The 27699-nt window shown below is 37.4% G+C and overlaps 1 protein-coding gene across 4 annotated transcripts; it reads right to left on the minus strand.

The window, feature by feature from the left end:
* On the minus strand, positions 1-27600 carry ccny (cyclin Y). Of its 4 annotated transcripts, XM_005803712.3 has the most exons (12): positions 26961-27600; positions 14123-14197; positions 12391-12411; positions 10424-10458; positions 10314-10337; positions 9698-9798; positions 9525-9560; positions 8941-8998; positions 8502-8621; positions 6024-6190; positions 4120-4282; positions 1-3300 (listed from the first exon to the last, which is right to left on the minus strand). In XM_005803712.3, the coding sequence occupies exons 1-12, from the start codon at positions 27112-27114 to the stop codon at positions 3187-3189; spliced, it is 1068 nt and encodes a 355-aa protein (XP_005803769.1). In that variant the 5' UTR covers positions 27115-27600; the 3' UTR covers positions 1-3186. The 4 variants fall into 4 exon arrangements, with proteins under 4 accessions (XP_005803769.1, XP_005803770.1, XP_023182009.1 ...); XM_005803713.3 differs by lacking the exon at positions 12391-12411; XM_023326241.1 differs by lacking the exon at positions 10314-10337.
* Between the last annotated feature and the right edge of the window lie 99 nt (positions 27601-27699).

Below are 27699 nucleotides of genomic sequence, written 5' to 3' on the forward strand. Positions count from 1 at the left end.
TGGATTTGCTTTAATTCTTGCTGTATTTTATTCCTAAACACTGCTTCAGAGGAGGAATGGAGACATAGAAATCACAGTTGAAAACACAGAAGAAAAAAAAACAAACTATTTGACAAACTGAGAACAAGAATAAAAGCAAATTAGACTCACTGGGATACACAAAACAAAACTACAGAATACAATTCGCTGAAAATGTCCATGGATGAGAGGGGGAAAAAAAGAAAGAGTTCAGATACAGCAGTGGACTGTTAGCATGGGAATTCTGATCGAAAATGAGCATCTCAACGCAAAAACATTTGAAATACAGAGGAATGAAAGTAAAGAAAAAAGGAAACTATGCAGAGGTAGAGCTCAGTGATGTGGCGCTCATCTAGCAACCAACCATCGAAGCGCCTCCACCCCCCGGTCTTCACTGTGAGAATAGTATGTTTTCCACCTTAGAACTAAACAAAGCTGGCCACACGGCAACAACGCTCAGCTCTTGCCGTTTAAAACACCGGGGCCTCAACATATGTACACACACACATATGAAATAAATACGATATACAATCTTTGAGGACAGTTTGAGCAACTCTAGTAGCATCACTTTCCTACAGACACTTATGAACTCCTCCTCATTAACTAATGTGCAAGTGGACTGAGAAATTGCAACACACTGGAAATCATCTTCCTTCATTTCTCCTCGACTTTGGTTCGGTTCTTTCCCTTCTCACTCATGGAGGTCAGACGTGAATGGCTGACTGGTTCCTTAGCGGTTTGGCAGACGGTGGAGGCCGTCAATGAAATGCACATAACGTGGAAAGTACAATATACAAGTTGAAAATGAACCTTCTTCAGACCTTTGTGGGGGTTTTTTTAAGAAAAAAACAATAGAAACTGACTGCTCAATATTTAACTTTTTTTTTCTAAGCCTATGTTATTTCATTAGTAATAGCTCTAAGGAATGCGAGTCCAGTTGATCATATTCAAACAAACACTGGTGTAAAGAAAAGAGAAGAAAAGGTTTCTCCCACAAGTTCACCAATACTGTCGAACAATTAGAAGTATTCAGTCCGTAGCGTCGTTTTTCTTTTTCCCCTTTTGTTCTCTACTAGAAGAAGAGAGGTGTGAAAAAAAATACTGATTCTATCCAGAAAATATAAATACTTTGGAATCCGGAAACTGACCAAAACAAGCGGAGGTTTATTACAAAATGGACTAAAATAGTTGGGTCAAAACTAAACTTTCTGTATCAAAATTTCTTGGTTAATTTGTGACCGAACTGTTTAGATCAGTAACATTGTTTATTTAAACACTAAGCCAAAGATTTCTGATCCAACTACCTATGTAGCTGAGAAGGTGGTAGCTTCTTAGCTAACAATACCCAGCTTCAGAAATGTCAAATTAAAATGTGAAGTATACAGGACATTCAGTTAAGCAAACTATGGTATTAATTAATACAGAAGACAAATAACACCATTTACATCAATTAACATAATATTAGAACAAGAGGGGGCAAGAATACTGAATGAAAAACAAAGGAAACAACTGTTAGCTACGTAGCTAATGCTAACCATTTCTAGATAAAACTTGTACTGAAGTTAATTAGTAATTAATTCAGTTGCATTTGGCAGTGTGGTTCAAGAAGTCTTTTGGAAAATGTGTAAATGTTTGGTGAATATTTAGTGACATCAACATACCATTTATAAAAAGTAACACATTCAAAGGTGACCAATTTCTATTATGCAAATGTTAATGAGATAGACAAAAAATAATAATCTTGAGTGGTGTGTCCCATTTTAATACTTCACTTTTTTTTCTTTACTTGATTTGTCACAGGAGCACAAAGTCATACATACAATATTCACTGCCTCCATCCTCCATAAAAACTGATATAAATATTTCTAACATCACTTTGCAGCCTTTTTTCTGTTTTTACAATATACCTTTTAGTGAGTCTAAAGGTCTTTCACAATTTCACAATTTATTTACACTGTACAAAGAAAAGTCTGAAAGTTTATATATATATATTTATATATATATATATTTATACAATCTCTCATTTTCTGAGCAGTGTTTTAATCAGCGCTGAATGTTTTGCTTTTATTAATTTTGGTCTTCATTAGACCAACAAAACCCCTGAAGAATCATATTTAAGTGGCTTCGAAATGTAAATTCCATATTGTGCCATTTCTTTTTAAGACGGAAGAGCCATACAAAATAGTGAAGCAGAAAAATTGAATTTGTTCTCGTCCTGATAGAGAGGGGAAGAAGGGTTAATTACAGGCACCACAGGTCGGGACAATGGCAGTGGACACAACATAAACTCTACAGTATGTCTCGCATTCGTCTTCAAGGCAATCTTCTCCAGAGTGTTTCCTGTAATCGTGTTCCATCCAAAACACAGAGGTGGACTGGATATTGCTTTATTTGAAAGAGCTTGGTGAGTTTCTGCACTCACAGGTTCTGCAGGTTGAATTAGCGTTTCCTGACAAAAGATTCTTGAGGTATAATCTGATCTAAATAGGTGTGTGATGAATTCTCTGGATAAATTTAGCCAAATGACCACAGTTTTAATAAATACTCAGCGGGTTAGTTTGATGATATGTAGTCTACTGAAATGCATCACCTCTGCTCTCACCCAGGAAATGGAATGTACAATCTTTTTCTGAGTGTTTGATGGGAATGAAAAAAAAATAAGAAATCACAAACATTGTGAGGAAATGTGTCTGTATGAGGCGTAAAATGATGCTCCAGTAATGGATTCGATTAAACCAGAGGATTCGAATTAAAGAAATGTAATCAGATGTACAAACCAGTTAAGCTTCAAAGAAAACTATTAAAACACTTCTTTCATTCTTTTTTTTCCTCTTGTGTCTTCCTATTGAAGTGCTTTCAAACTTCCCAGTCTCTCAATTCATCTCCATTCACCTGCTTTCGTCCTGTAACTTAGATCTTCATTCCACATCTTTCAGCTCAATTTGATTCAGGCAACCAGTGGGACCTTTTATGTACAACAGCCAGGGAAAGGGCAATCTCACTTGTCAAAGTGCCAGTCTGAATGGAAGTTTGTGTGTTGTGTGGGTGTACATGTTCCAGACAGACCCACCGGCCTGCAGTCGGCGGAACCGCTCGCCTCCCTGCTTTTCAGGCAACAATATGGCAAAGGTCTATTTACTCCTCTGATCCTCTGAAGGTGGCCAGGTGTTAGGAAATGATAGCCGGACACCACCGCACCACCGTCAGGTTGTCCGCACTCACCGATCGCTTCTTGGCCAGTTTCCTCACGTCCTTGTACTTATCGCACAACCGTGCGATGGCCTGCAAGACGAAACAACAGAGAGTGCTTGAACTGCTTCTCAGAATACTCGCATATCGAGATTTATCGAGGAATTGGGTGACGATCGGGACGATTTTAGGTTTGATCATCCTACTTTTTTTTTTCCCCAAACAGTGAATAAAACCAGAAGTGTACCAAACAACACTCTTTGTTGTGATGACCGAAACTCTTACTTTGTTTAGTGCTGCAAACTTGCTCTATAATCTCCTTCTGTAATGGAACATTTGGGAATGCATAGAAGTTGAGTTTTACAATTACTAATGATAACCTTTGTTATGCAGCTGTTGTTTTGACGTTGCCGGTCACAGAAAATATATAAAAATTGTAAAATTGGGAAAATGAAGTAGCAATTTTATGAGAACTCCAACACACACAAAACTTTATTCTGCTAATATTATGACTATGTTCTTGTAATTTAGCAAGAATTGTCATAGCCAGGCCATAATACTCTGTCATACAACTCACAGGAGTGACTGAAATAGAAGCCACTTTTTAAAAACATTTTCTATCATCTCCAACCTTTTCTATCTTTTTTTCTTCTTTTTTAGGAAAGAAAGCAAGAAATAAAAAGATTAAAATAGGAATTCAGATCTGGTATGAAAAATAAATAGGACATTTTATTTTAAGCGATATTGCCCTGCCTTAAAACATAACCAACAAAAAAGTATTTTAATATATTTATAAAAGAAAAAGAAAAATATCTTCATTAGTCCCTTTGTTGTACTGAAATTGAAATTTCAGTACAACAAAAGAACAAAAACCAGACAAACATAAGACCTGGGTAGACAGGTGGTCCGCACCTCTAGTTTCTGGGCCTTGTCCCTGCTGAGCGGCTCCAAGGGAAAGCTGAGGTTGTTGGCCTCAGCCAGGGAGCGCAGGTCAAAGTAATACTTGGCGTAAACGCTGGACGGTACGTTGATATTAAACTGCAGCAGCTCCAGGAACTGACGCTCCAGCTCGTTCCTTTAGAAGACAAAGGAAACAAAAGATGTCTTGTGAGCCTTCTAGTTGAACCAAATTAAAATAATCATTATGTTGACTTCTGTCCACAAAGAACTCCAAAGACGGCAGAAGTCCGACTGAAGCGGAAACTGATAACTTTGATAATGAAAACAAGCCTTTTTCAAATATCGAACAGGAATGCTTTGCAAGTAAACGCTCTGAGTGTTGTGCGTGAGGAGGAGAATTAATCCCAACTCCAGATTATGTTTTCGTCATGCATACTCAGCAGCTTTGCGGTCCCTTCTGCGCTGCGATGACAGCAGCTTTCATCTGCTTCTCCTCGGTCGTGACCGACTCTTTTCAGCTCTGTGGCTTCCATCCACCTCTCCTTCCCAGTCTTTGTTCCTAACCCACGCACATTTCGACGCACGCAGCTAAAATTAGACTCCATTGTTGCCAAACTCTGCCTAATAACGCTGCTTCGTTTTCTTCTCTCTTGTTTATTTTTGGTTGTCCCTGCTCGACGTTCTCCATAATTTCCCAGCAGCGAGCAGGTGGAAAGGGAGATTCAGCGGTTACAGAGGAGGAATTTTGCAGCATAGAACTGGTCTGATTCTGAGTCACTGTCTGGTAAATGCTCAGCTGTATTGTCTGGAGTCAGCTCCAGACAGGTGGATTGTGGTCACTTCAGCCCCAAGACGAGAATAGACCTCCACCGGCTCAGCAGAATGTGCAGAGGTCAGAGGTTAATGCAGGGGTAGAATGTCTATATAGCATCATTTGCATCGTCAGGATAATCCTGCCAAGACTCCATAGAGTTAAAAAAAACATGTAGGATGTAAAGGATATGAGGTTTCATGCCTGATTTGAACTTAAGTAATGTCTATAAAAAATTTTTTACATTTAATTTCTCCACAGAGCCCTTTATTTCGATGAGTATATAGTTTTCATCCTTGCAACAAATTGTAACTGAAGACGAAGGAAAGCAATTCATGGGTTTTAAAAAATTTTTAACACCAAATTAAAAAAATCTGAGTTATGAACAACTCATTGAGCAATGTTGCAATTATCATCTGAAAGCGTGGAGGTTGATATCAAGAAGTTTGTTAGCCAAAAATTGGAGAAGAGGGTGTTTAAATGTAAAAACTGCCCTTAACATAAACCATAAGGAATACTAGAAAAAAAAAAATTTTTTTGACAATGTTTTGTCAAATAATGTAATTTGAGGGCATTTCACATGATAGTAGTATAATATAAATACATTTAGTGAAGTTCATTGAATTTATTTTCTGCCTCTCTTGGCCAATTATAACAATCTAACATGATATAAAGCAAAGAAAAAGTAAATATTACATCATATCTCCATTAGATTACATTCCCTTATTCTAAAACTAACTTAGCCCAGCTTCGTTGAAGATATTTCAAACAACATGTGGCTGCAACCACAAAGAGTGTAGATACGCTAATGCTAGCTTGCTTGCTCCTAATTCAGCTTATAAAATATATTTCTAAGCAGTTCCAGATGTTTATGTGAACAAAATAAATGTATAGAAAAAGTTTAACTTCTGATTCTTAAACTGAAAACTTAACTTAAATTACGTTATTTTTAATCAACAGTGTACCTACGGTTTGATCTCTGCTTTCATCGCCTCTTTCTCACACAGATATTCTGTTATGCTGTTCAAAAGGTGACCCGCTGCTGAGCTCAGACAGAGGGTCATAGGGAAATCTGATGCTTTTCTATGTCTTTTCAGAGACTTACATGTCCTCTACTGTGATATCCTTGAGAATTTGGCAGTAGTCAACATTCCACACCGCCTGGTCGTCCCAAACTTTGGAAGCTAAGAGGATCGCTCCCAGCACAATGCGCTTCCAATTTGCAGGGCAGATGTCAATCTCAGCGTAAGTTAAGAGCCTTTCCAGATAAACCTGAAACAGAGAAAGTTTTCCATTTTGAAGATGAGACAAGTTAAGAGTCATCTTCCCTCATAAAATGTCATCATTTTAACAGCTTCTGTGCTGCTTTAGAGTTTTCCAGGCCCCTAGTGACTCTTCTTCCTCAAAGATCCACCCTGGAGTTTCCTCATAAAATATCCATGCCAATCAAAGCAACTTCAGTAGGTTTCCACACTTCCCACAGGCTATACAGCTCCTACAGGGCCCCGGGTTAAAGGATTACCACCGGCGCTGATTCGCTGGATCACCTGATCATTTTGTTAGAATCAAAGACATTGGTGAGTTGAAAATTAAACACAGACACAGATCAAAGCTGGACTCCTTTGTGATAGGTATTTTCCTTTCGAACCTATATAAAACAAAGAACCACAGACAACGTATATGAATTTTATAGCCAAGCTTTTGCAAAAGGAGAAAACACAGAGAACTGCTCCTCTGACCAGTTCACCATGTGTTCTGAAACTCTGCAGTAGAGCTTGTCTTTTTATTAACACAAAACAAAAGCAAAGGGGGCTGGTGCTGATAAGATTAGGAGCCCCCGAAATGAACACAATCAAACACAGTTTTACGACTAAGGAATTTCTACCTAGGGGACAGTCAGGAAAAACAACAAAGGTCGTAAAACTTCTGATACAATCAACTAGCAACCCAGTTCCTAGGTGTGATAACTAATCAAAGGTCTGAGAAACACATTGTTAACTGTTTCACATGAAGATAAACAGACAGTAGTGACTTCCAGGTCATTTAAAGAAGAGAACTTTTTAAACAGAAAATCACTTTAAACAGAAGATCACTTTAAACAGAAAATCACTAAGATCTATAGACTTAAGGTGAACCAGAGTAAGAATGAAATGATAATACCAAAAAATCTCTAACACTTTGCTAAAGGAGAAATAACATGCTTTTTTAAGAGGAGCTGACTGATACAGTATGAATTATTCATATCAGTTTGTTTTTTGCATTAATAATTTGCAATTTTAAGATATAATTGGGAATATTCCAATCTTTCTTAATACTATTAATGCAGACTCAGACTGAAATACAAAATGATCCTTCAAACAGGCAGTATTATGCATTTTCCAGGCATGGAGTGCCATTTTGCAACTATGTTGTCTTCAGTTGTTCTAAAAATACTACATATATCAAACATGACTTAAAATAAATACGACTTCAAAATTTAACGTCTTGAAATTGGGCCTCTGCTTATTTAAGAAACTCCTGCTCTTTCAGAAATATTGCCTTCAGGAAGTCATCACAACAGACCTCCCCTATTGATCCTTTAATAAAGTTTTTACCAGGGTTTCATGATGATGTTCTATCCTAACATCTGCTGGAATCGCTCAGTTTAGTGTGAACTGGTCTCAGTATCACTCGAATAAATAAAGTTGTTTTTTTTTTTCTCTGCTTCAGAAAACCCAACAGTAGACATAAACTAGTTGAATGCATCAGCTAAAACGGCATTTGCAGAAAACATAGAGATATAAACACTTGAACTTTGTCACTTTTTTGCTGTACTTTTGGAAGACACTGCAGGGGAATATTATCTGTACATGATCCATGTTGGCTTTGCACAGACCTGCTGGTTGCTCTTGTTTTCTGCCTTTCCCATCTTTTAATGAAGCCTTTAATCTTCTTCCCAGTGGAGCAACAATTACAAAGCAAAGACAGAATCCACAGCGTCTACCTGTATTTCCCTAAGGTTTAAGTCAGCTGAACTAACTTTATTACCACCAGCCAACTGCTCTGTCAGTTACTGGAAGTCTGTCAGATTTTACATGGAGAAAGCAGAGCATATGTATTTTTAAGCCATGTGTCGGCATTAAACAGTTTTTATGAATAGCCATGCAGAATAAAGCATATAGAGTGTAATACAGTCATTCTTAAAAGCACATCCGTTAAGCATATGTCAAAAAGGAAAGCAGATTAAACAAGGTCAGCCAGCCAGTTGCATGAAATCCTGAAAATGTCCTTTCTTGCTTTTACTTTTGTCTATTCGAAATAAATAAATAAATCCATGATGTGTTGGATTTACATTCAGATGTAAAAGAGTTTCCAAATTTGTAGTCTAAATATCCAGCAGGTAGGCTTTCCTAAAGTCCGGTCTAGAAATTAAATTTGGTTACCACTCATAAGCACAAGGAGCAATACTAAACTGTTTACGTCTGATTTTAAGTACAGCTTCACGAATATAGAAGTGGACTGATTATTTTGGAGAAGTCAAAATAACAAGAGAATCAGAAAGCAGCAACAACCCCTCCTAGTCAGCGCATATTTTGGCACCTACCAAAGTGACTATAGCACACTCGGCAGTGAGCTGCGCGGCGCTGAACAGCGTCCGGACAAAGCGGTAGATCTGCTTCTGCTCAGGGTCGTATTTGTCATAATCAGCAGGAACCTCAGACTTCTAGAAACGGAAAAAGAAAAAAGAAAATCAGACAAGTAATATTAAAAAAAAAAAAACTATTTCCACCTCATTGGATTTTTTTTAGAGTAGAAAATAGAATAGAGAATGCATTTGGCAAAGTGTCAGAGTACATTTTGAGAGTAAATCATTGCAAATGCGCTCAGATGGGAACAGATGAGAATGATCAAGCTGGATTCCTCAGATTCCCCCCCCCCATGTTGTACTCGTTGGTATTCATTTGCTGTTTGTTCTGCTGATGAATGCTGACATCGCTACGCTTTGCTCCTAATGGGAGTTTTGTCTGCAGCTGAGGCCGTACCGAGAGAGGATGCAGCTTCTCGTCAAAAATGTCTAACAACATTCGTCCGTCGACGTCTCTGGAAGGAGAAAGAGAAGGAAAAACATCAAGTTAGAAAAAAAAAAGAATGTAAAACCTGAGTTGAATAGCAATCTGCCTGTTCAATAAGCCCCTTTATTGGCATTTATATGCTTTTCATTCCCACCAAAATATGATGAACTGAAACACTGGACTGAATCCAGAGAGATTTGTTTTTCTATGAGATTTACATTCATAAATGACTCAAGCAGGATGGACAAAATTGGATAAATTGTAAGAAAAAATTATGAATCACTCTCAATTGTGTGTGTTAGTGCTTCTAAGTACTAAAAGAACACTGGCCCATCAAAGAAACATTATGAAAGAATTATTAAATGTAGAAATTTGAGACTTTTAGCTGCTTCCATTCACTACCATTATTTTTTTTTTCCCCACATTTTCCAAGTAAAATACAAGGAATGATGACATATGCTCTTTAATATGTGTTTTTGTTGGCTTTTTTTTTTTTTTTTTTTTTTTTTGCAACATTCAGTGGAGAATCTAAAAGGGTAGAATATTTTCCACACCTGTTTTTTATGTGGTAGTAGATCGCCAGGGCTACACTGCAAAAAACAAAAAAAAGGCAGATTAAAAATAATCTCCACCATAAAGAAGCAGGAAAGAATAAAATTCTGAATATTTCTGTAAAAAGTTAATTAATTGAAGTGAGGAGGAATCCTGAAACAGTGAGCCGAGTTACCATTTGATGGTGTATTTGAGGTTAGGCTGACTGACTGTGCTGTCGTCTAGAAATATGGTGGAACAGGAGCTGTACTTTCGTCTCAGTGGACCTGGATGATGCTGCAGCACATTTACACACGGTCATACAAAACACACATACACACACACACGCCCCCAAACACACGCAAACACATACGTGTGGATTGATCAATATCTTTAAAGCTATACTTGGGAACATTTGATGGCTTTATAACGGATGGAAAGAAGTGCAGCTTCAGTTCCTTACATGGCTGCATGCATGATTTAGATTTATGGTGCAGTTCCTCTTTAAAGAATAATAACAGTTTAATTTCAAGTTGTTCAAATCATTTTTTGTTTATACGTTTACAATATTATATTGCAGCTTTACCTACTTGGATTCCTGGGCAATTGTGCACACATATTGAAAATATTAAATGTATACGATGAGGTAGAGAGGAACTGCACCACACACAAAATAACCTTTATTTTTACATTCAAACTACATAAAAACCCAATAAAAAAAGGATTTTAAACAATGTAATTATAGGCATGTAGGATCTGTGAAATTGACAAATACAAAACATCGAGGTGACTCTGAATGGTCGTTACTTTACCTTGTTTTCCGAAATGTGTGTGAACTTGCAAAGCATATAAGATATTTGAATTACAAAACGGTTCTTTTCTTTAGTTAAACAATAAAACAAATGCATGTTACTTCACTTACGTGGTTGATGTAAAGGCTCTTCCGCTTTTCTCGAACTGGAAGGAAAGATGAGAGAACAGCGTCAGCGTAGTACCCCACCCCAACAGACAGGGAGCAGCATCTCTCTAAAGTTCTCTTGTACAGATTTTTACCACAACATTTGACGAACGGCTTGTTATTCTATTGAATATTTTAAAAAGCAATAGTAAATTGCATTTTAATAAAACAACATAACAAAGCTTGTGCATGGTTTTTACTGTGGTATTAAAATCAAAATCAAGTTAGATTTGATTTGGATTAGAAATAACCAAATCTGGTTATTTGTGTTGCCAATTTATTTCCATGGATATTTCTATGTTTTAGTTTTACAGGTGCCCGTTTTGTTTTCTTTTTTTTTATATACATGATGGTGTGTAGCATGTTCTACACACAGCTAACACCAATGACTCAATTCCTGTATGTTTATCTACTGTGTTTGACTGGAGGTTGAAGTGTTTCATGGCAACATTAGGCTTTCTGTAATATTAATCTGATATAACTGCACCAAAGTATCATAATATGTCAAACAGGAAATTGTGGAAAACGCCAGTCTTTAAATTGAGGAAAAACTGGAAACTGTGGCAAATCTTGTCATGACCAGCATGTTAGCAGGATGGTGAAAAAAGTAAAAAAAAAATTGGATGGGAGAGTGACTTATTTTTTGTTTGTTTGTTTGTTTTAATTTTATTGTTTGAGTTACTTGTTCTCCTTTTCTGAGGAGGGGCACTAACTGAATTGAAATTGAAGCAAATCCTAAGGCGAACAAAAGATTTACACTAAGTTGCAACTTTAGTTTCCACATTTTGAATAACGAACCGCCACTTAATTGGCTGAGAAACAACCTGATTTAGAGCAACCCCTGGCACATATCGGCACAGGTCTGTCATGATTTGACATTACAAGTATAAGTTTTACATCCCTGGCACTCTAAAGGTTGTGGTGGGAAAAATAAGAAAGAGTAGAATTACCACTACACATTTACAGAGAGATTTAGTCTGCATAACAGTAAATGATCTACTGTATTTTAACCTATTCCACAAGTCTGCAGCAAACTCCCAGAAAACTGCAAAAATGCTGAAACATCAAGGCTAAAAACCAATTTGCAACATATTTGGTGTAAATTTGCTTGATGATTTTGATGACATTTGACAATATGCGATGTTTATTGCTTGTTCATCATTGTTTATTGTATGGTGTGATGTAAAACACTTTGTACTGCCTTGTTGGTGGAATGTGCTACACAAACCTGAATTGACAATTCTTTTCTTCTTCTGGTTAAACCAACAGATTAAACAATCGTTTGAGAGCCTATTGTTGTCATGACGTTTGTGGAGAAGTGTAGGCTTGTAGACAGAAATGTACTCCAAATATGTTACGTACGAGGAGGAAAACGACTGCTAGCAAAAGCAAACAGGAGCCGTTGGGAGGGAAAGTAGGAGTAGCAGAGTTACATACATGAAACAAAGTACTGAGGTACCTCACATTTCTTATCCCAGTTTTCTTCTGTATCTTACCTCTAGTACACTGGTGCTCTCACAGCAATGCACATTTTCCACTGACAAGTCTGGAGTACAACTGGTTTAAGCAACAAGCAACAATTTTATTTTTATGAAAGAAAATTAAATGTAATATATTACATTACGGGGATTTTGGAAGTTTTGACCGCTCTAACTACAGTTGTACTCAAGGACCGACATGTGCAGTGGAAGAAATGTACACACAAAATGACAGAAGTAGCTCAGCTCGAAACACAAACAACTACCTTCACATTCACGGCATGATGACGCATAACGTAGACAACACTGGCCAAAGAAAAAACAACAACATGAAGGCGGTACAGCTTTAGATACCAGGAAGGAGCCGTTCTCTTCAGAGTTAAGCCCAAACAGACAGTAAAGCAGGGCGGTGTTTGCCAGTCCTGTTGGGACCGGACACACAGAAATGCTTACCTCGCTTGTTGGGCAGCAAAACTGAAAAACAAAAGTCCAAGTTGGCTTCATGCTTTTCGTCATGACAGATGTTTAAAAGAAAATACACAATGAAGTAACAAATGGCGAGTCTGCAAACATCAAGGATGCGGTTTTGGTGAGGTTTTAGAAAATTCAATACGTATTCAATTGAATATTCAATTCAATACGTCTCGATCGGGTAAGCCTTTCATTTTACTAAAGTTATAAAGTGCTGAGAACAATGACCAGCAGATCTTCCCACAAGAGCGTAATCATGGCCAACAGAGTGAGGAGTTCCAGCACATTATCCCTGATCAATACACCATGCTCCAGGCAACAGGCTGCAAAGTTCAAATGGCTTTTCTCCAGGATTAAAGATATTAAACAGCATTAGAATACTTTTCACCAAAGTAAAGAGGCTGTGTCTGAATTGGAAGAAAATCAGAAAATAGCTACACAGAATGAAACAACAACAGTGTCTTTTGACAGTAAGGGTCTTTAACTATAGTTCTCGACAGTCACTATTCAGTAGTACTAAAATGCTTGGATGCATTCTTGCTCCAACCCACCTGAGTTAAATAGATCAGTTACCTCTATGGCATGTCTTCAAGTTGTGTACAGGCCCGACAGTGACTTGTCCTTTTGATTCAGGTGAGTTGGAACAGAAATGCATCTAAGGCATCTAGTGCTTTTTACACTTTTAGCAACCATTGTCAAGTCTCACCAGATTGAGACATGACAATGGTTCTAGCCGAGTTGGGTGGGTCTCCCTGGACAGTGTGATCCTCACTATGGGGGTGGACCATCAGTGCGTAGGACTTGTGGTTGACGCTCCAATGACGTCATTTTGATTGTGAAAAACTGGCTCTGGTCGGCCAGTTTTCCTGAAATCTCTCTGTATATTTGTTCGTTGAGGTTTGCCTTGACAAGTTGACACTGTATGTAGTCTTCCACCATAATCAATGAAAAGGTTTGGACCTCAAAGTTTGACAATGGAATTGTTACTTTGAAGCTCGCCATCTCACAAACTACAATTTCGTCGTATATTGAAAATATTGTTTGATTTGTTGTTGTAGACGTAAATCCACTGACAATCAATGAATACAGTCTGGTGCCAATCAAATCACTTGGCGGCAATATCCAACTAGGACCAGATTGTACCGGATTGTGCCACCGGTAATCAGGTTACCTAGCTAACCTGGTAAGGGTTCTCTGGGGAAAAACCAGTTAAAGCCACGGTCAACAGCAAGGAGTTAAGCACCTCTGCTCTAAAGGCTAAAACTCGTGCAAGACCATCACAGATGGTAAAATATGTTAATATGTTGTTAAGACAACTAACTTGATAGCATATTTGCTTTCCACTAAAACCATAATCTCTGGATGCATGAAACTGAAATGTTCAAACTCTGTTCTAAAATTATTACATTTAATGAACAGCTTACGACATTCACTTAGAGGCAAATATGCATTTCACAATGGTTCACATTTCAAAATATTTTCTCCTTTTGTGATTTATGCATGCTTAAAGATGGCTGTGTATGAAATTTTACAGAAAAATCCGTTTCCTTCATCATGCTATGCTAACCTGGTCCAGATTGCTGTGTGAATCCCAAACACAAATACTTATTTGTAGATGAAAAAGTTATGCAATTCCTAGTCAGCTCAATGAGTAGAGACATTTTAGATGCAACATTCAGATAAATGAGAAGTCCCAGTATGGGTCACAACTTACCATCTGTTTGTGACTTGCTAAGAAAGATGGTGCTGGCTCGAGGATGATCTGAAGGATTGTATTCCATGGGCAGATCTGGAATTACAAAAAAGGAAAACTTTAGTTCCAAAAATCCAAATCCCACTTGGAATGTGATGGACAAACACAGTGAAACACAAAAAAACGATACTAACATATTTTTACGTTAATTGTAAGATTATATTTTTGTTAATTTATTTGAAGACAAATGTATTTAACTTGGACAAACAAAACATGCTGTGTTCAAGTTCAAGTCTGAAATAGTCTCTAGAGGTGAAATGTCTACCTTGTAATGAAGTGAACTAAACGAAAAGGTAATCTGTTAGCTGACAGTGTGCTGCGTCAGTGCTATGCTGTGTAAACAGCGGTTTGGAAATCGATGAACTCAGCAAACACAGAAGAGTATTATAGATCTGGGTTAGATCAGCGTCTGCTGATCACACAGGAGCCGGCAGAGTGAAAACAAAGCCTTCAGTGAGATTTTATGAACTGCAGTTCTGTTGTGTTGAGATAAACAGTAAAATGTCTGCACAAGTAACTACTCAACCTTATAGCTCTACTTTTTGTAACAGTCAGCCAGGTACAGTTATTCTGCAATGAAAGACAATTATAGCAACATTGATGAGATAACCACACACGGCACAGTGCTTTAGTTTATCAGGTGCTCACTGCTAAGAAAATTACATTTTTTACAACCTTTAATCAATTTCATTAGAATTGCAAACATACACCACCACAAGGTAGACCCTAATTGGCTGAATCTAATTAATGGATGTAAATATAGTGCAATTTGGAAAGTGCAGAAGACTTGAGCGAAGACTTCACCCAGAAGGATAACATCCCCAAATATACTATAAATAAGTAACAGTAAACAGGCTTAGATTGCTGCTGCTTCAAATACTTTGAGACTCACTTCAGTATGTTTGTCAGTGAAACAGATACAAATACAGACAGCATCAATAATGTTTTTTTAATACTTCTCATACTGTTTTATATCTCTCCTTATAAGAATAGCATAATTGTCTTTTATATGATTTTCATGTACTTACATTTTTTGGAGAGAATCTATGGAACCCTTGACTCAAACTTTGGGAAGCTAAATTTTTGTTATTATCCCACCTTTCATTAGACTTTTGAACACTTGTCTAAAATAACTTTTAGACCAGTGTGGCTAATTTATATTAGCCACACTGGTCTATTTTCTTCTTTTTTTAAATTTAAATGTCGTAAATTTCTGCTTCAAATTCTGTTTCTAACTGTTGCTGGCACTTTATAATTACTGTATGTATGTGTTATTTTTGTGCAACTGTACATGGACTGGATGGCTGTAAGTAAGTTGTTATTTATGAGATTAATAAAGTTCTCCTGAGCAGAACTGGAACCACAGGTTTAGATTTTAAATAAAGCTACAGTCCCTGATGTTCAATGGTCAGTTTCTGTTTCCATCACTGAATATAACAGTATACAGTTTTGTGTCCTACATTTTACCCTGATTAAAACCCACAGGGATAAGCGTGGTGGAAAGGGTCATTTTATTTAGAAAACACAGGCAAAGTTGGCTATTGAAACTCTACACTGCAAGTGAAAAACCCATCTGGGTGTGGTAAGTTAATGTCCCGAATAGCACAACACCAGACATTTGTTCAGATTCTCTAAAGATCCTTAGAAAATATAACATGACCTACTTACTTCCTAGTCTTAGAACACCAATAGTGTCAATAACTACATTCTGGCCATAGACAGTTTTACAGCTAAATTGAAAGCAGCTTCAGACTATGACTCTGTGTGTGATGTCAGTGTGACAGGAAGGGTAAGACAGGGCTAACGCCTCATCTCATCATAGAGAAAGACAATATGAGACAGATAACTAAAAAAGGCTCACAACTGGAGAGAGCAAAAAGTAGGAAATGAAAAGACCAGAACGACATGATGTAAAACATGATTGAAAGGATGCAGTGGATATGATAAAAACCAATGAAAAAAGGGTGTCTACAGGTTTTAGCAATTCCAATATAAAACTTTTTAAGACCTTTTAAACGCCATCTTGAATGAAATTTAAGATTGTGCTTCTCACTCTCATATATGACTCCCTGTAGTCTTAACCCCATAGTGCCAAACTTAAACGCTGTTTTACACTTAGCTTCATATGGGTTGGCAATAGAAGTAAGCCAATGGCGAAAACAAATATCGTCCAGCCAACTACTGAAAAAATTGCACTTACTCACAAAAAAGCTAGCAAGTTAGCTAGCGCGGATATATTTAGCAGCTACTTACCGGTAGCCGCAACCTCTGCAAGTCGCAGAACGCAATGAAGATGTATGCACGCAACCTAAACTTTTGCCTGACACAAAATGCCCATAGGTAAAAAAAAAAAAACTACATATACGAGATTAAATTGTCCTGTCACAACAAAATGTAAGACCTGTGACTAACATATTTAAGCCCATTTGCATTTTCTTCATGAATTTAGGCCTTCATTTTAGATAAATGAATTGAAGAGGTTCCATGGATGCACAAACACCCTGAAAAACCAGAGCAGAGCAGGATTCTTGAGATGGGGCAAATGTAAGAGATGGGTCTCTTATTTACCTCAACCTTTAAACACTCTGTGATGCCAACTATAGAGCATACCTGTGATCAGTGTACTGCAGGTAACACGCAAGCCATTGCCATTGTCTCCTTACTCTTTTGAACTTCAGTGTCTTTGAGCTGAAGAGCCACTTAGGGACAAAAAGCCACAAAGGGGCACTGATACATGCACAGGGATACACGCTGCTGTGATGTTGGCGGAATAAACCCTCCATACTGAATAAAGACGGGTGTGTAGAAAGGCATTAAGAGGGCTGAAGTTGGGTTATGGATGCTGCTTTCAGAGTTAGAGACCTCAATAGTGTTGGCAAGAGCACCCTTTCCTTCTCTGCAACCAGGATTTATAACGTTTCCTCTGATTTCCAGACAGCATCGCATACACAGAGGAAGATGACAACATCCACAGACAGAAAGTGTGTCTCTGTCTGCAGCTGCTACTGGTAACCCCCCTTTATTTATTTCCAGCCTCTCCAAAAACTCCTGCCCATTTCTCCAACCTGGGCAGAAGAAAGCCCCCAACATCCTCTGTCTCAGGAAGTGATGAGGAAATGGAACAAGGGGTGGTGATTACATAGTGTAAGGGAGGCAAACTGAACAAAGAGCGGAGGGAACAGGTCGGTGTGTGCATTTGGGGGAGGAACTTCTACATTTAACCATTTTCACAGTTACAAAATCCTTTCAAGGTGAACAGCCCTCACTATTTGTGAACTTCAGTATCTCAACCATTAAATAAATGCACAAGTGCAGATATCATAGACTGGCAAAGTCTATCCAATTTATATTCATATACATTGTTCCACACAATGTATATGAATAACAGAATTATAATGAAATACTGCCTCCAAGGAGTAATTTGTGATGGCTACATTGCACACACTGATTGTGTTTTTGATTGTAATTTTATATATTATGCAGCTCAAATTTGGACTTAGCATCTCAGATAAGCAATTAGCAAGGTTAGCAACAGTAGCTGTGTTTCTATTACAAATGTACGCAAAACGCTAAATATATAATCTTACATATATATATATGTAAATGGCATTTTTGGAAAATTATAGCGCCAATCGATTCAAAACTTTTGAATGACAAACCAAACAAAGATTTTGTATTCCTGAATAACTTGGTAAAGCTCAGTTCTTCCCACAATGTTTTTGTTTATATTTGTACCTGCCTTACTTAGGAATAACACATTGGTTCCTAATGTGTTAGGAACCAGTGTTAATGGTCTCAACAGTACTTTTATAGCATTTACACCAGATGTGTTGTGTTTTGTTGTTCCCAGCACCCTGACAACAGAGATCCTCCTGAAGGAGACTTCAGTTTCCAACATCATCCCTGAAAGGACACCCACTGCTGGTTTCTGGCTGACCTGTATGAGTGCGTGTGTTGGAGGGTCCAAATGGTGCAGTGTGGCAGCAGCATGCTTTCAAGCCAGGAAACCCACTAATAAAGTATTAGAGATGTTACTGGTACTTTGGGAATTGCTACGATTAATGCATCCCAGGGCTGAATGGCTGAATTGTGAGTCTGGATGCTATTGTATTCACTCCAGGCTCTTACAGGTTTGTGTGATTGCTTTCTGTCCCACTTTCAGTTTCTGAGCACATTTGTCATGGAATTAATTGATTAATGAATTGGCGTAAGACAGAGATCCACAAAGAACTAATTATGAATCTAGTTCAGAATTTCAAAAAAGCCTGGAAGCTGAAAACTAGTAAGATGAGAAACACAACAGATGTTCAAAAATGATGAGAAGATGGGGAGGAAAAGATTCACTTATTCTACACCAACCAGAGCTAGACCCACCCTTCCTCTTTCTCCTCTGTTCCAGCCCTCACATCTTCTTGCTCACTGTAGCTAGGCAACGCTGGCTTGAAACAACTCAGATAGTAGAGGCGGACCCATCAAAGGCAAAGGCACACAGCTGAGCTTGCCATCTTCTCTTCTCTTGCTTAATCTCTCTCTGCCTAGAACACCTGTTTGAACACTGTATTGTGCTTTTAGCAGCTGGTTCTTGCTGTGTTTTCCAACAAAGAAGTAACAGTGGGGGGCAGTACCAAATCGACCATTGAAACATTTTCAAATGAACCACACAAGTAGGACACACATCTTGTTGTGTCCGGATCTTAATCACTTCAGTGTCGCTCAAACGTTTGAGCTAAAATAAAAAGTATTGTAGCTGAAAACAAACACTTTCTACTGCAGTTTAAAACTATATTTATGGTTTGTGTCATTATAATTCTGTACTTTTCTTGATTAAATTTGTCTAAGATCTTAGTTGAGTTAAGGTAATTTTAAAAATAAGCATGGTAACTACATTTTCAACAAAAATTTTACAGACGCACATTATGTGGAATTATGAGATACGGAATAAAGTCTGGAAATACAAATATTTACAGCTTTCTTTTGGCATACACTTTCATCCAATTCCAGACTTCTTTGCGCTAGCTTAGCAGTAGCATAGCATCGTCTCTAGTGACACCTAAAACGTGTAATGTCAATTCTCATTGCTAGACATGTTCCAGAAAAGGTGATGAAAATATATGATATATTATTGTTACAAAAAATAATGTTTATTTTTGTGGCAAAAGTGATAGAAACTGATCCGATTTAATCTTTCCAATCTGGCACAAAACTTTGCATAGCAACACTACAAACACACACAAAGGCAATGGCTTTTACCTTTGTCCCTCTCAGGTCAAGGTAAAATAAAAGGCATGGTTTAAAGATGTTTTGCCAATGAGGCAACGAGGCAATCAATAATAAAATGATTAATGTTAAAGAACAGAACAGGTTTGTAGCTAAATACAAAGTTATTGCTCACACCTCCTTTCCAAAATGTTTGCGCAACTCAATCCAAGTAGGAAATTATTGCGTTGTTTATAATTTTTCATGATAAATTTCTCATATAAAGTTTGATTTACTGTTGCCACAAAAAAAAAGAAATCTGTCCGCATTGTTGGGAATGCTGCTTTACTATTTTCTCCAATGAGAGAAAGTGAAATGAGAGTATCAATAAATTTAAAGATATTGTTCAATGCAGTCAATATGTGCAGTTTAGTGATACAAATCACACTTCATATGACTGGTGTCCTAAAAAAGCGCATTGAAAAATGGGTATGTTTTTCCAAGAGCAGAGAAACATAGAGACACAGTCACAGCCATACAGTTACCTGAAAAAGTAGTAAGAAGTAGTTCTTTTTATCACTTTTGTCGCCATCACAGTACTATCACAAAATAGCGTGATAAAACTTTTATACTCCCATCCCTAAATTCGAGATATGTGACTTCCATCAAGGATGCTTAAACACTCCCACTTTTATCATTATTATTATTTACTATAAATAATGCAACATATTTGAATCCAGACATAGAATCCAGACAGAAATTATATCAATCACAATTGGTCAAGAAAATTAACTTTTATTATAAAGGTACTGGATTAATACCAACTACCCATCATAGACTGTTAAATTTCCCTGCAGGGCAGCAAAATGGAGCTCATAATAACAGATCTTAGTGTAATCATGAACTTGTGAAAGCTGGTCAAGCGTGATGTATTTTCCCTGACCACACTCAGTTGCCCTCCCTTAGCTCTTTTTTCATACAAAATCCCTATGATAGCGTAACGTTTCAAGAGTGTCAAAATTGTGAGGGAGCAAGGAACGTCACTGGGGTCAAGCTGTTGACTGTTTTCTGTGTTTTGTGGCTAAATCAGACATGACTACATGACTCTTCCCAAACAACCAGGCTTTATTTACTACTCTAACCTCATAAAGATGTGTGGTGTTGTCTATACAATCCCATTGGTATCTTAAGGTAGTCATACTCCTTTAAGGCATTTCAAAACCTGCATTTATGAGGCTTAGAAATATTCTGACGGTGTTGAAAAATGAAAATCAAACACCCGTTGTTAACTGAGCTTAATTTGATAGTGTGACCACTCTGTTTTTAGGATGACATTTTAGTCACAATACATAATTTCAAGGCGAGAACTGTAATTTTACCCTTACGAGAGGCCTGGAAAAGGTCTTATTCTGCAGAACTACGCAAGACCACACACCATATTGAATACATTCTGTGCCACATTTAGATGTCACTGTCCCCTTTTGCAGCTCTCCCCGACTATATCTTTGCAAAACTGCAGAAACGCAGGCCTCCCACTTCCAACTATGCCCACACACTACATGAATTTCCACTGCGACTCTTTTTCCAAGCGTACGTGTAGCTAAAAGCACCACTTCAGCGAGGGGGGGGGGGAATGGATGAGCTATATGATTGAAGCAGAACTCCAATTTTGCCATTAAAGAGTCTCTTGAGAATTTCTTGAGAAAGATGTTCTTGATCCAGTGTAACAGAGGAACACCTAATAAATGATAAGATGAAGTCTCAGATCATTTGAAGGGGGAGAAGATGGGGAGGGCTATAATTTAAAGATACTTGTAATCCCAGAGGACCCTCAGTGCAGACTTCAGACAAACACATTAATGTCTGCTTGGACAAAGTTGGCCTTTCAAACCCATAACAGCTTTGCTGCCTTTATAAATGTTAGCATCTCCCTCTAATCACACAGCAACATGCATATAACATAGTATTGATCTCAACACAAGATAGAATGAGATTGTCAAAGGAAACTGCACTTTAATTAATATTGCATGCAGCAGCTAATTTGCACTTAAAGAAAAAAACGGTCCCTTTCAAATAATTTTTTTTTTGAGGGAAATATCTGAGCAGTGACAGAGTATTAATTATATGCATAGTTTCAATGAGGAGCTGTACAACAGATGGCACATAATCAAATTTCCTGCCCTACATTTCAGTGTTTGTCTGGAAATCCTTTTGATGCATCACACTCAACCAGGAACAGCAGTGAGTTATATTAAGGACAAGTCTGGATTTTAGTACATTTCTGCTAATGTACAAAACAAATAATCATCAACCTGACTGTGATTCCTTATTTGTTTTGGCTAGAAATGAAACAAGACATAGACTGGTGAATGGAATCAAATCATTTTCAGCTTGACCGGGCACTGAATGGTGACAGACTGGTGAAAAAGTCAGTAAACCAATATTTTCCCCAAACTGTAGCTGCATTTCCATTACAAATGTGTGCAAAACTTTGTCAATATTCTGCCAATGTTAAACCCTCCCACCCACCACAATTTTGCAATTGCAGTGTTTCCATTAAGTAGTTAATTAAAATCACACGTGAATAAGTTTGTTTACATGATAAGTTGTAAAAGAACATGACGCGCCATCCTCCTCTAACTACTTCCCTTAGTCTTCTTCTTTGTGTTTTGTGCCAGAGGCAACATTCAGTAGTTGATCATGTGACTTGTGATCATGCAAAAAAAAAAGTGCTTACATTGCAGTTTTAAGAAATAAACCAATTTCCATACGGCCCCCCCCCAAAAAAAAAAAACACCTCGTTCTTGCACCAAAACTTTTTTATGAAAAGACAAGAGTTTTTTTCAAAATTGGAATGTTTTCATTAAGCAAATTTATTTTGGAAATGTCAAATTGGACAATTATATGGCCAATGAAATGATAACAGTAAGGATAAAGGAAGTAAAGCAAGTTTGGTTTGTTTTAAAGCTAAAAAAGGATTAAATAGAAATAGAAACCAATTTTAAAGGAAAGTGTCTTTTCTACAAAGACACTTTTGTTCTTTGTTCTTTTGTTTAGGCTGCAAGACAGCGAAAGAGAGCAAGACTTCAGTAGATGAAAGAAAGGCTAAAAGGACAGTAGCAACTTTTGGTCTTTGTTTGTCATGGAACATGCTTAATATGGAAATGTTGGCAGCCTTGTAGACATTTCAGTATTAGTGCACATATAATATACACACAAAAAAATCACAGTTATCAGTTTTATAACTGATAACTCTGTTATAAAACTGAATTTTCATAGCAGTAGCTCACCGTACTGCTATGAAACACTTATATTGTGATATGTTTTTCAGCCATATCGTCTAGCCCTATTTGATTATATATTATATTTAGTAAAGATAGAAAACATCATCTCTTAAGTTCTGAATGGTGTTGTTATGCTATGAAGTGCTTGGCAAAACAGGAAATCACAATGGATAAAGTTTAACTTAACAAATTTTTTGTTTTCTGTTAAAGCTCAGTTACTGTAAAGTGTATATTTTGTCTTATTGTCACTCCGGTAGTGAGGTAAATATTAGATCTGGGTTAACTAGTCTGGAATACAGTTAGGAAACTCCCCAGACTCATTAACTACACATGAATAATCCATGCACAGATTATAATTAGCCTGCAAGTGGGACTCATCAATACGTATGTGTGTGTGTGTGTGTGTGTGTGTGTGCGTGTGTGTGTGTGCGTGTGTGTGTGTGTGTGTGTGTGTGTGTGTGTGTGTGTGTGTGTGTGTGTGTGTGTGTGTGTGTGTGTGTGTGTGTGTGTGTGTGTGTGTGTTCCAGAAATAACTGACTTCACTACTGATGAGACCAAGCTTGGAGCCATCTCTTATTTACAGATGTCACTTTTAAATAAAACTCAAAGAAATCACTGCCATTTTATCAAGCTCTTTTAAATTTGACATGTTAAAAATACACTTGAAAAAGTCTTTGATTTGATTAGAGGTAAAGTAGCCCATGTGTTGATTTAGAGGGTTTAGAAATGAAAAGACCGTTAATGTTCATATTTGTATTTAGTAAAGATGGAAAACATCATCTCCTTATGTGCTGATTTTACTTGTCTTTAGGTAAAATAAAATTATTGAATACAATCTACGTTATAATACAATTTTCTTCAGGTACTGCAAAATTTTTCAGATAAAACAGTTTCAGACTAGAGGACATCTTGATTGTGAAATCTTTTTATTGGCTGCACAAAGGAGCAGCAGAGGTCTTTTATGAAAACTTTCCTCTCACTTAGCAGTCAATTACTCAGCAGCTGAATTACAACCAGAAGACTTGCCCTCAGGCCCAACATATGAGTGCTAACAGACATGTCTTTATCTCAGTGAAGGCTGTGATAAAAACACCAGAACGGTGAAACCACTGGGAAAAACGAGAAGTACAAGCAGTCCATCAGCTCTGGTTATTTAACTGAAAACTGTTCAAAGACAAGCTGTGGTCCTATTACAAATGTGCACAAAACTTTATTGACATCCCACTAATGAGGAAAAAACACAATTTCACAACTGCAGTGTTTCCATTAAAGAAGAAACACAAATAAAATCACACATGAATAAGTCTGTTTGCGCTACAAGTCGTTAAAGGTCATGTGGCAAGTCATTCTTTGTCTCTTACGCCATTAGTAACATTCGGTTGTTGATCATTTGACTCGTGTGATGTGAAAAAAGTGTTTACATTGCAAAATACACTAATTTTAAAGCCCAGAATGCTGTGGCTTACATTAAGTGGGATGGAGAAAGATGCACAACGTAACATAATAAACTTTCATTTTGCACAGAACACTCAACATTGGAACTGGAAGATATTTTAAATAGCCAAAGAAACAACAACTCAAAACAATGAGCAAAAACCAAACACAAGCGAAACCATAAATAAAACGAACTATGATGTCTTTGCCCTTCATCAAATTGCCCTTCATCAGAAAGGAAATGATTTTAATTTATCATACAATTGATGAATTGCTTAATGCAACAAGCTTCCTTTAGAGATGTGATTTCTTTTATTTAAAAAAGGATATAGTAGAAGTTTAACGTTACAACCAGCGGAACCCATTTGTTCAGAATTATTATTGTTATTATGAAAGACCCGAGTTACAAGCCGGATATTGTTTAGAATCTATTGGAGGGAAAATAAATAAGTGAGAGAAAAGGATTTGTTTTAACCTTTGACAGTTAGAACCTTTATCAGAATTTGTAAAAGAGCTGAACTCACATCAGCATCCTATTTTTTTCCAGACATTTCCCTTACATGAAATGTAAGGCAAACTGACTCATTCAGTGATTATTTACCAAGTCGCTAATGACGACACGCTTCAGGACTTTAACCACGCCTCATTATTAACTTAAGGAAGCTTGCACTGGAGAAAGGAAACTTAGACAAACATTGTTCCACAGAGCATAAAGCTTCTCTCTCTTATCTCCTTATGTGAGGAAAAGGCAGCTTATTGTCTATATATTAGTTTCAAATTAGCAAGAATATTCTGCTCTAACAGGGAGAGTTAAAGCCAGTTCCTGCTGTTAAAAAAAAAAAAAAAAAAAAAAACTCCGGTAAGCAATTTCCTTTACTGTGGTGACATGCTGGGAAAACTTCCTTTTCTTCATTTACTCCCACTTCCTCAAGTTTCCAACCTAATCACTGTGGTTATACTCTAGTGCCCCCCAGGCCCCCAAAAAAGAAACCCTCTATCTGGGTGGTCTGATGGAGATTTATAAAGTTGTTTGATTTGCTACCACAGCAAAGCCTCAGTCATTCACTTTTGCTGAATCAACATCCACCCAGGATCAATGCTGTCAAATCCCAAACAGTATATAGTGATGGAAAATTATTGCGTCATCTAACTTTTTTTTTTTTGGGAGAAAAAAATTCCAATGTTAATATCAATCATGTGATATTTATAATAAACTCTTACCTATGATGTTTGGAAACATTAACAACTAAGAACTGGTTGAGAATATTAACTTTTATGCCCACTGTTGGTTTAAGAAATGTAGAGAATTACATTATGTTCTGTTTTTGTTCCAGGACTCTGGATGTATGCGATAATAGATTTACAGACAAAAGGAAAAATGATTTAATTATGAAATAGGTTTTCTCATCATTGCAATCCATAAACACAAACTTCCAGAAAACTGCAAAACTGCCAAAATACTGACTTCCTTTAATTCAACGTAAAATCCCACGTTTAGAGCTGATTTTGATTCATAATAACTGCAACACTGATGAACATATTTGATGTATATTTGCGTCACAATTTTGACAATGGCTTTTGAATGAATTTAATGGGATAATTTTACTATTAAGCTCCCAAAATAACAGCTCGGTCCTCTTAATTTAAGTTTGAACAGAATCAGTTTTTATGTTAAAGAGAAAAGTCAACCCAGCAGTGCCTTTAAAAGCGGCCATAATAATAAAAATAGCCTTACGGAAATGTTTTTCAGTCAAAATACTAGGTTTGTTCTGCTTTCTAAAAGTAAAAATGTTAAAAAGCGGCAATGAGTGCGGCTGCTTTGGAGGAATTTATTCATAATAGAGCAAAGAATAAAACGGATTGGATGAAAACGCTGCGCAAAGACAATCGATTGGCTGATTGTTGAATGATGTCATGATCCAAGTATAAATTTTAAAACTTCACTTAAGCCACAAAATGCTAAATGCCTATAAGCCAAAAAACTGATCTAATATGTGGGCAGATACTGAATTGATTCTGGCCTTGAATATATCAATACAAGGAAATATGTTGATTTAAATTTTAGAATACACTTAGAAGTCTTAAAAATAATTTAACCAGAAAGTTTGTTGTTGTTGTTTTTTGCTTCGACACAGAATATTGTTTCTGTTTTTGTGAAAATCTAACAAACGCAAGCTTTGTGTTGAACAGAACGTTGTATTAAGGCAGAACATGTATCAATTTAAAAAGTCTGCAGAACCTTTTATGGCAATCCTGACAAGGTTTTTAGAAAAAGAGCATATGTTATGCTAGAACTCTGATAAAGTGTGTCAGCTGAGGGACATAATAATAATAGAAGAATTTCAGCTTTCAGAGAGCTCTAATTGTCTTAATTTGATCCGATAGTTTCTAAAAAAAAAAAAAAATTATTTTTCTCCAGAAAGTTTTCTGGGAATCTGTTTTCATATGACTGTAAGTATATTGAAGTCTCTCAGCTCTCTGTTCATTATTGTCACATGTATTCCCACTTGAACAGTAATTCACACTAACACCTTAATAAGCTGCTCCAGGCTCGTGCATCCCGGATCCACTCCCACAAAGATGGAGGCTGAGGAAAAACTCGAGATAAAAGTAAAACCAACAGATATGTAAAATGTGTCCAAAATTTAAAAAAAAAAACCCTGCAGAAATGTGCGTATTGATTTGATGAGTGGGTGTGTCTTTGCACAGCTGTGGCAAGCTCTCAAATTAATTCTCCAGCAGAAGTCTGCAGAGATATAATGGACGTGGGTAAAACCCCACGTCCTTTATAACGGTATTTAAATACTCTGAAAATGAATTTTCATTTAGCAATATACTCAGAAACTCAGTGAACTTCACTTCAGACCTGTCAGTCTGCGTCTTACCGTCTAGATTTTCTCTGTCGCTGATGTGCTGGAGATTGCAGCCCGTGTCCTCACGACTCAGCTCCGGCTCCGGTCGGTAGGGCTCCAGCCTAGAGTGGTTGCTCCTCCGGTGTTTGGGGCTCGACGACACGCAGCAGGAGGTTGTATTCCCCATTTTGTACGCGGGGCCCCGGTGAGAGTCTTCGCCGCCCCAACTGCTTTATTTACCGTGCTGTCGGTGTTGCTGAAGAAGGTGGGAGGCGGTAACGCTACGAGCTGCTCCCCCGGTATCCGCTAGCGCTACACGCCCTTCCCTGGTGTTCCAATGGCGTCCCGAAGGTTGAGCGGAGCCATTAAAACCGATGAGAAACGCGAAACTCGGGCCGGTAAACCAGAAGAGGAGCCCAGCGTCCTCCTCCAAAACCTTCAAGCGGGGACAGGCAGCGCCTCTAAGAGCTTCGGCTTCGGCTTTCCCTCGCCTCGTATTTCCTGACAGGACGCACAACTGTCGTTACAAAAGCATTTTAGTGTCCCGAAACTTTTTATCGACATAAATAAAGGTTACAACGCCGTTCCTAAACAATTCGGAAATATATTTCAGCGTTGACTGCTACATTGTTGCCACTGTACAGTAGATTGCTGTTGCAGCTACATCCGCTGCCCTGCTGCATTCAAGTACTTCGCATAAAATAGGATTTTTTAAAAAGCGCTATTATTTATTTTTCTTCTGAACAAATTCTATGTAGCTAGCGCCTGAAAA

Source organism: Xiphophorus maculatus, chromosome 21 (assembly GCF_002775205.1).
Source record: "Xiphophorus maculatus strain JP 163 A chromosome 21, X_maculatus-5.0-male, whole genome shotgun sequence".
NCBI lineage: Eukaryota > Metazoa > Chordata > Actinopteri > Cyprinodontiformes > Poeciliidae > Xiphophorus > Xiphophorus maculatus.

Coding starts and splice junctions, on each gene's coding strand:
- ccny (XM_005803712.3), bottom strand. CDS start 27,114: ATGGGGAATACAACCTCCTGCTGCGTGTCGTCGAGCCCCAAACACCGG. Junction 9,799..10,313: donor CACACATTTCGGAAAACAAG/GTAAAGTAACGA, acceptor AATGTGCTGCAG/CATCATCCAGGTCCACTGAG. Junction 8,622..8,940: donor AGAAGCTGCATCCTCTCTCG/GTACGGCCTCAG, acceptor TTCCGTTTCTAG/AAGTCTGAGGTTCCTGCTGA.